The 9,661-nt window shown below is 40.9% G+C and overlaps 1 protein-coding gene across 1 annotated transcript; it reads right to left on the bottom strand.

Moving 5' to 3' along the window:
* Positions 1 to 263: 263 nt before the first annotated feature.
* LOC116327723 (thialysine N-epsilon-acetyltransferase-like) lies at positions 264 to 6,905 on the bottom strand. Its single transcript, XM_031749373.2, has 6 exons — positions 6,522 to 6,905; positions 6,172 to 6,223; positions 3,402 to 3,485; positions 2,123 to 2,224; positions 1,991 to 2,031; positions 264 to 1,818 (listed from the first exon to the last, which is right to left on the bottom strand). The coding sequence occupies exons 1-6, from the start codon at positions 6,582 to 6,584 to the stop codon at positions 1,651 to 1,653; spliced, it is 510 nt and encodes a 169-aa protein (XP_031605233.1). The 5' UTR covers positions 6,585 to 6,905; the 3' UTR covers positions 264 to 1,650.
* Positions 6,906 to 9,661: the final 2,756 nt, after the last annotated feature.

Below are 9,661 nucleotides of genomic sequence, written 5' to 3'. Positions count from 1 at the left end.
CCACTGTTATCTGGTTCCACCTGATTAGTACTCTAAGCAATCAGCGTCAGTAACAGGCAGAACAATTACATCCTCTTCCACTAGAGGGCAGTACAACTACCTGCTCTAATTAAATCTGTTGCCAACTGCCAGTAAAACAGAAGAAGACAAAGAGGAAATTACATAATAGTCATGCTGTGAGACAATGCAGGCAATAGAAAATATCTGAAAAGAAAAAGTAGTCAACCTGACCTGGGTCCTGGAGAAATTTCCGACCCAGATGAAGGCCCTAGCAGTGGTCAAAAGAAAAAAAAGGTATACTGGGGACAAACCGAGCCAATTCCACTGTACCTAGTGCGCGGGGGAAAATGATCAATATGCTCTTTGTGACATTTTTGTTTGGTGGTGTTCCGTGTGCTTTTTCTAATGTGAAATATGTGCTATCGCTCCAAAAAGTTGGGAAACACTGGTCTAGGTCACTCCTTTTTATCTTGGTGGGTTTTTGTGTGTTTTTTGCTGGAAGACCCATCCATGACTCATTTCAGTGTTCTGACTCAGGGAACAAAGTTCTTGCCCAAGATTTCACGGTCCATTGGCCCCTCAGTATAGTGAAGTCGTCCTGTACCTTTAGCTGTAGCATAATGTTTCCACCTCTGTGCTTTACTGCGGGGATGGTGGCGTTTGAGTCATGCTCAGCATTTCTCTTCCTCCAAACATGGCAGGTCGAGTTGATGCCAAAGATACAATTTTTTTGTTTCGTTGGACCACAGCACTTTCTCCCAAGCTTTCACTGAAACATTCAGCTGACAAACTTAAGTCAGGCCTTCTTGAGCAGAAGGACCTTGCAAGTGTTGCAAGATTTCAATCCATTAGAGAGTAGTGTGTTAGCAATGGTGTTTTTGGTGACTCTGGTCCCAACTGCCTTCAGATCTTTAATAGTACACTGGTCTACCACCTGTCTCATGGTTACCCTCACCTCATGAGGCAAGACCTTGCATGGAGATCCAGGCTGAGGCTGACTGATGGTTCTTTTATACTGTATGTCTTCTATTTCTGATAGTTTTGTAGCCCATCCCATTCCTGTGCAGCTCTACAATCTTGTTCCTGACATCCTTTGACAGATCTTTGTTTTTGTCCATGGTGGTGAAGAGACTGAAATGTGGAATCACTGATTCATTGGTTGACTGTAATCCGTGTGCCACATAGTCACACAGCCAATCTGTGGGAGACAGAATTCTGCCTGGGTTGTAGGGGATCAAATACTTATTTCAGTCAATGAAAATATGCAACTCAGTTTAGAACTTTTACGTCATATGTATTCTGTCTCTCTCCATTAAAATGACAGGTATTTTAAAAGTTATATCTCTTAAATATTATACTGTGGTAGGGGTGTGTTTCTACCCACTTTAAGTGATCCGTAAGGTTAGTTACCAACATGTAGGTGACATTTGCTGCATAAAAATGGTGAAAAATGTTATAGTAAATATGCAACACATTGCTAAATGGCTTTAAAGTTAGAATGTTGTAGTTAAGGGAGGCAGGGATTAGCAAACAGTCAATAAAAATCAGCTTGTCAAGTTTTGGAAAGAGGCCACTGAGTGGTGCTCCATCCCTGCAGTGTGTGGGCTGACCTCATGGCTGCAAAGGTCACGAAAGGTCACGAGGGTTGAGTTAAGGTTGAGCCAGGTGCTCCAGCGCCTCCCCCTCGCAGCGCATGCAGTGGTAGCCCATGGTAGCAGTGATATCGAAGCAGCCCTGGCTGAGGTAAAAGTCCATCGATGGTTTGTTCCAGTCCAGGACGGTGAAGTTGAGCTGGTGGCAACCAGCAGCCAGAGCCAGCTACAGGAGAGCAAAACCAAGAAGGAAGACAGGAATGACTGCTGTAGATGTAGCATGGAAGCTGTTTCTGTGTGCTGCCTCTGAGTTACTGTTCAGCATGTTTTCCTGCAAATACTGAACATAACAAAAGCCTCAAGGTTTATCTTCCTCAGTGTTCACATGTTTCACTCACCTGTGCCACCTTGCTCATTAGTGCTTTACCAACGCCTTTTCCTGAAAGACAGATCATGTGCATTACTTCAGATTTCCTGCAAATATAAGGACACAGTGATGATGAGACATCTTCTCAGAGGCTGTACTGTACCTCTGAACTCAGGCATCACGTACAAGTCCTCCATATAAATGGCTCTGCCTGACCAGGAGCTGTAGGAATAGAAGTAAAGTGCATAGCCGATCTTTGTGTGGCCTGAAAGAAGAAAAAAAGTTTGAGTGTGTAAAAATAACCGATATTTAGAAGAAGCTAAATTCAGTATTCATGAAATTTGTGTATTCGTTTTGGTGTTCCTTCCCACTGGGTTAATGACTCTGAACATTTAGCACAATGATTATTAACAGCATAATGCTTTACTTTACACTGTAAACACATAAATATGTATCACTTCCCTCACATCAGTGAAAAAAGTGATATCAGTTGTGGTGCTGCTCACAGTTACGTGCAACAATCTTTATAAATGAAACCTCACATTTCCCAGTGGTGAGGCTGGTTAGGTCATTTTAACCACTATTACTTCTCTTTTTTGTTTTTGGTTCCCTGGAGGTAGCAGAACATCTGGAGTCATGTTGCTAGTGACTTGATGAATCTGATGATTCTGAGTCCAAAACTATTTGGCTGCTAACTTCTCTGCTGATTGGTTCTGGACAGTTCATGGATTTATTGAGTTTTTTCAGCAGCTCAAAGCAGCACTGATGAGAGCGGAGCACAACTTTAATGAGGCCCAAGACATAAGTAGCTACTTCTCAGTATAGCCTCTGATAGTTGAAGCCTTCAGATAGTGGACAGCAGTGACTGTGTGGAAAAAGACCCGTGTCATGGAAGGAAAAAGCACAGCTGGGCAGCAGAGCGTATATTAATGGTCTAATTACTGCATTCTTAGGAAAGGCACTTCAACTTTGTTATGTAAGAAGTGTTTAAGGAGGGAGGCTACATGTGCTGTGTGCTGTTACATTAGGTAACATGAGTAATAAATGTGTAGGATGATGTAAATGGAGGCTATATGGCAATTAATGTTTGTGTTAAGTGTAGCTACCGTTTTCCAGTTAGTGCGACACAAGTAATTATACAAAAATATATAAAATGTTAAATTTGTTTAGCTTTTTGTATCTTATAGTGCTGAAGTCTCGCTATTGAGTCTACAGTTAGCTTATCTTTTGACCTTTTGGCTTTACTTGATATACCTCTACAGTTTTGTCCTGAGTTTTCCTTTTTGTTTCTCCTGCTCGCTCACTCCATTGGTAAGTTTCTATTACTGTTAGAGGTTTATCACCCATCAGTTTTAAGTTCGTGTCAGTAACCGGGTTACAGCTGTTAGACAGTAGATCGCAACAGTGTGTGTGAAAACTGGGCGTAACATGATCTCCCTCACCTTCTTTGGTTTTGTGCTGTTCTGGCACCTCAGCGATGATCCCATGAAAGAACGGGTTCTTGGAAAAGCCATCCTGCTCCAAGTCTGAAAAGAAATTATAGATACTGTTACACAGTGTTTTCACAAGGGGAAATTCAGTTTACATTTAACAGTTTGAGGCTTTTTATCAAAATGTAATCTTAGCAAAGAGAGAGCTTTAAAACCAGTTCTTGACCTTTTGTTGGAAAATACAGTGCAATGGTTTTTCTCAAAGGTCCATAAATTCCTAATTTTAGAACGAAGCTTCCTGGGAAAAACTGTTACCTGGTGGTAGAAACAAATGGCTCACAGACAAATACTTTATTATAGCGTGATAAAATCTACTTAGCTTACATAAATATAACTGAACACCAAACTATATTTGATACAGAAACTTTATTTTTTGGTTAGAAGAATTTTTCATCTGGACGTGCACTCCCTTCAGCTCCTGACAGAAACTCCAGCTGTGGATAAAATCCACATTACAAACTCTGTGTATTTATTCTCATTGTACTTCCTTTAGTAGTTTTCACATCCACAACTGAGTTCCCCTGAAGCAGCTGAAATATGCATTAATCAAAATGTCTTTTTTATTGGCTTTTTTGTTACACTGTTTACTTTACAGCTGCAGAAGAAGATTTACTATTTTTTAATAAATAATAACATTGATTTTATCAAACTGTTACGCTGTGCGATATATCCAACTAACTTTTATAAGATCAAGAGTAAACTTTGAACCTCTATTTGAAGAGAGCGAGAAATGAGAGTCAAAGTTTGTAACCAATCGGAGAGAGTTGAGAGATTTGATTAACCAATCAATTAACCAAAAAAGCAGGAATGGTTTGACAGCTGGAGACCACTGATATTTTTCCCTCTACATGTTTTCTGACTATTTTTTCAGTAGTTTTTCATTTGGCTAGGGTCAGTGTCACTACAGGTAGCATGAGGCGTTACCTGGTCCCTACAAAGGTGGCACAAGTAGTCCCAACTCCTCCAGGATGGCACATCAATATATGCAATTGCCAGAAGATTTGCTGTGTCTCCCAACACAGTCTCAAGAGCATGGACTCCAAGAGACAGGCAGTTACTCTAGCAGAGCTAAAGAGGGCCATAGAAGGCCCTTAACCCATCAGTAGGACCGGGAACTGCTCCTTTGTGCAGAGTGGAACAGGATGCCAGAGCAGCAAAATTACCTTTAGCAGGTCACTGATGTGAATGTTTCTGACCAAACAATCAGAAACAGACTTCATAAGGGAGGCTTGAGGGTTCGACGGCCTCTATTTGGCATTTGCCATAGAATACCAGTATTGGCAGGTCCACCACTCGCACCTTGTGCTTTTCACAGATGAGAGCAGGTTCACCCTGAGTACATGTGACAGATGTGAAATAGTCTGGTGAAGCTGAGGAGAATGTTATTCGAACATTTTTCTTGTAAAAAAGGGGGGCCTGGCAAAAAAAGTTTGGGAACCACTGGTGTAGACAGACACGGAGACATGACTAGAGAACATACAGGGACCACAAACGATGATAACTCAATAATGCAAAGCCCAGAAGACAACTAAAATATAAACAAACTACAAAGGATATAATAAAATACTCAAGGAAGACTACTAATCATAGTAATATACAAAAGGAGCCAGACTAAATACAGACACAAAAATCCTTAGAGGAACACAAAGCCCTGAGCCCATGGCCCGGGGACTCTGGCACATTAATATGATGGATGCTTTGTTTATGGTGTTTAAACTCGTTTGTGATGCTCTGTGATATATTCACAATTGCTTTGTGATAACCTTATTGATGTTGGTTTTAAATGAAAAGAAGCTTCGATATATTTAGTTTAAAATACCCTGTGGCTCTAGCTGCTCAGTAGGTCTCTTTCTCTCTTAAACCCATCTACAATCTCAGACTGTGGTCCAACTTATATTTTGGTGTTCTGCAAATATTAAATGAGCAATGTTGGTAAATGGACTGGTTCTTACTTCTACTCTAACTGAACACTCAAAGCGCTTTTATACAACCTGCCTCATTCACCCATTCATACAAGCACTGCTTTTCTATCCTTTTCTATGTAAATGCTTCCTGAAACATTCACACCAATTATACTCTGGATGCATCAGAGAGCAACTGATTGGCATGCAGACTGGAGCAGATGGGGATTGAACCACCAACCTTATGATTAGTAGGTGACCTACAGTCACCCGTTTTTGAAAAAAAAAAAGTTCTTTTGACTTTTTGTGTTGTAAAGCTCCCAAAGACTGAGTCTTGAAGTTCCCCTTTTCAGGCATTTATAAATCCTTTGTAAAGTATAGATGGTCCTCACAATAGATGTGGTGACACAAAATACTGAACTAATAACAACTAACTGCCTCAATTAAACATGAATTAAAATCTGGCATAAGTAGTTATAAAAGCTCCATTAACACACTCACAAACAACTGGCACATGTCATAATCTGTATGTGTATAAAGCTGCTTTTAAAAACTTTAATTAATTATTTATTCAGACTTTCTAAATGATACCAAAACAAATAACATGGTTTTAGTTTATGTAATAATTTTTTTGTGATTAAAGATGTTATATATGTGCCTATAAAGCAAGACTAAACATTTATATCCAAGTTTATAAATGACATACTAAGGAGGGGTAATGCTTAATAGGGCTTAATAGTGTGTGGTTATTATAAAGTGTTTATAATAATAGTAACGGATAAGATCAAGGCAGAAACTTGAGACATCACTACATACATTACCTTTCTGGGTCACTTTCACATGCTCTGCCAGTTTCTCATACTCTGCCAGTTCCTGGACAAAAACAAAAATAGCATCAGCTGCCATCATTTATTAGGACATCCCAGACATCAGTGTTGCTCAGCTGGCAGTAAACATGTTATTTACAGGCAGTTTATAGGCTGTTTGCACTGAAACTAACGAGCAGGACGAGCACAGTTCATCCGATAATATCTCACTAATCTAATAATAACAGCAACACCGTGTTTATGAAAAGCCCTGCTGACGTAAGCCACTACAAGCTACTTAATAATGTCTTCCGAGTCATACACACAGCTGGACCGCACGCGCGCACGTGCACGTGTCCGCTCACCACGATCATCCGCGCGATGTCCTTGCAGTCGTCCAGGTTGGCCGCGCGGATGGTGAAGTCCATGTCGAGTGGATGTGATGCGGTGATGCTCACAGTGCTGCTGCGGCCTGTCGGAGGACGGATGATGAGCACTTGGAGAAGTACCCAGCTCTTCGTCTAGCCTGGACCAGCACGCCGCAGCCTCTCCACGGAGGATGGAAACTGAATAAAGAGCGCCCTCCTCCAGGTAGGAGGTGACAGGGGGGTGAGTCAGCTCCTCTTGCGGACTGGAAAGTGCACCCGAGGATTAGAGGACGTCCATTAAACGGCTTTAGCTGCAGTCGTTTAAGAGAACGCTTCCGGATGCTTTCAAGAGCAGCATCCTTTTTGTTTTATTGGTGTTCCTCTGCCTCCTGCAGGGGCCAGAGTGATCCTCTAGGGGGCCCCAGCGTAAAAAGCATACACCGGTTCCCCTTGAAGTGTTTTCCCGTATTGAACTGTTGTAAATGACTTTCGGGCCTATAATCTGTGAAACATGTGGCAATCATATCAAATCATTTTGAGCCACAAACAACACAGAAGCTCCAATCATGTTTATTTATTCAGCTAAAAAGTCTCATCGATATTAAAAGTGTCTTTTTATAAAGAGATCTTCCAAGAAGGCAGGTAAGTACAGATGTTTTAAGTGGCCAAAAAGCACTGGGTTGATTATAACGTAGGAACAATATTTTATTTTTATTTTTTATTGAACTTTAATTTGTACAGGTAGTTCCTTTGAGACTCAATGTCTCATTTACTATAACGCAGAGCCATAAAGATACTTGCAAAACAGGTCATTATTTTATATATATCCTATTATCTAAACCCTGTTCACTAGAATCTATTTACTAATATAAGCAAAGATTTTACACATCAAAAACACACAGAAACATCAGATATCACATTTATTAGCTCTCCAAATGCACAGCAGCCTCACTCAATCACTTGCATTTTCCTCCCTCTATGCTGGATTAAACCTGCTGCCCCTGCAGGATTCACTATTAATTTCAGTTAACGTAGGAGGAAGCTTGATCCATCAAAGACTTGCAAACTGTACAGCAGTTTAAAGGTCCATGTTTTCGCACAAGTTCACCACAAATCAAAGCTGAAAATATAGATTTAAAAAAAGGTAATTGCTGCAAAGTAAACATTGACCCTGGGGGAGCCCAGAGAGTTTTGGGCTCCAGGACAATTACCTGTTTTCCTTGGCTGCTAACCCAGCCTTGCCTCTACAACGAATCAAGGCAAAAACTTTCAATTTATCAAAGTTTACATGTTCAGGGTCATTAGGACCAACAGGATAATTTTAGCTCCATCTCGAACAACGGAAATATCAGCATGTTAATTTTTTGCTGTTTGGCCTCTAGGGGGCAAAACGAGGCTTTGGAGTTTGGCTTGTAGCTCCATCTCTGTGGGTGCTGCTCTTCTCAGTGCAGTCACAACGACTCCTCTAGTTTCACAGAATCAAACTAGAGTGCACTAAATTCATCGTGTCCACAGACGCATTAAAGCAGCAGGCAGCGAGTCTGCGTGGTTCAACACCCACTGCTGATACATAACAGCGGCCTCTGCGTGGGTGACAGCGTGTGGATGGAGGGTTCGTTTTATTTTTTTAAATCATAGTCTACAAAACTTATGAGATTTTCATTAAAAAAAATCAACTTAAAAAATTCACAGAAGCAGGCAGACGGGGTTAAATTAGGCTCAGATGTGATGATGCAGAGTGTGGACATGTAATCAAACTGTGAACTACAGCTCCAGAAATAATGATGATCTCATGACTTTATGCTGTTTCTCACAAGATGAAGGGTGAGAAACAGCATAAAGTTCCCTACAAAAAAGAGAGAGAGCAGAGTTAGAGGAACTGAAAACGCTTTCCTCATCTCAGTGGAAGTGTTATGAAAGTCTGGAGTAGATTAAGGATCGTCATGCTGCAATTAAGACAATAATCGGTTTAAGAGTTGCTCCCTGAGAAGTAAAAAGTGCAAAGAGAGGCGAGTCTTCAGCTGTCAGGCTCCTCTCCTGTGTTACCGGCTCTCAGGTTGAATTGAGCTTACAGACACCTTCTGTTTAAGATTTGGCTTAAAACTTTTATTTTGATAACAGTTAGGGCTTTGTATGCCTCTGCTGCATGTTATTAACGTTTGTCTACTCTCTCCTGTGTGTCCTTCATGGTCTCTCTATGCTACTTTCCCCCCCTCTTCCCTTTCCCTTCAATCACTAATCAGATGGCTGCTCCCCTCCATGAGCCCGGCTCTGCTGGAGGTTTCTTCCTGTTAAATGTTCTTCCTTCCCACTTTCACCAAGTGCATTCTCACAGGGGACCTTTTCATTCTTATGTTCTTTCTCTGCTATTGTACTGCTTTTATTTCACTACACGAAGTGAATGTTTTTTGTTAAATACTGACAGAATTGAGTCAGCGTTCCCTGTGGAAAGCTGTGAAACGCATTTCCCCCCGATTCAAGCATCCCCCTTCGTCAAACTCACAATGGCATTCGCTCATAAAAACAGAAGTGGTTCAGGGAAAATACCACATGGGTTAGATCACTCTCTGACACCAGCTGCTAAACGATGAGTTTCAACAGCCATGTCAGCAAATGCAGACCCACAGCCAGTGGGCAAAGTCTGCTGAAGCCCCTCTGAGTGATATTTTACTGGGATTTAACAGCCTTATTATTCACAGTGATACAAACACTAAGTATGTGCATTTATTACACTTCAGAGCTGTAATTAATTGCAGTTTTCGGGTACTTGACAGTTGAGTATTGAGCACTGAATTGCTGTTTTCTACTGCTCTATGGGAGCTCAAAGGAAGATTAATTTTTATATTTCGCAGCTTTAGTTTAGTAGTGGATTTAGACACTTTGACACAGTAAAATATTACATAATGGTTACTTTTACATATTGGCAACAAGTATTTGTGCGTACTGTTACTGCTATTCTTATAAGGATCAGAGTCTATCTTACATTAATCATATGTTTTCCACGGGAGCTTGTTGTGTTCCCGTGGAAAACATATGATTGTGTAATGATGGTCGATGTCAGGAGAGGCTTTTAACTCACCCACAAGCAAACAACACCTAATTATTCTGTTTGATTTACACTCCACAACATGCCGTGA

This window comes from Oreochromis aureus, linkage group 3 (assembly GCF_013358895.1).
Source record: "Oreochromis aureus strain Israel breed Guangdong linkage group 3, ZZ_aureus, whole genome shotgun sequence".
Classification (NCBI taxonomy): domain Eukaryota; kingdom Metazoa; phylum Chordata; class Actinopteri; order Cichliformes; family Cichlidae; genus Oreochromis; species Oreochromis aureus.
The sequence above is the reverse complement of the archived record's forward strand: the minus strand, read 5'-3'. Positions and strand labels throughout refer to the sequence as shown.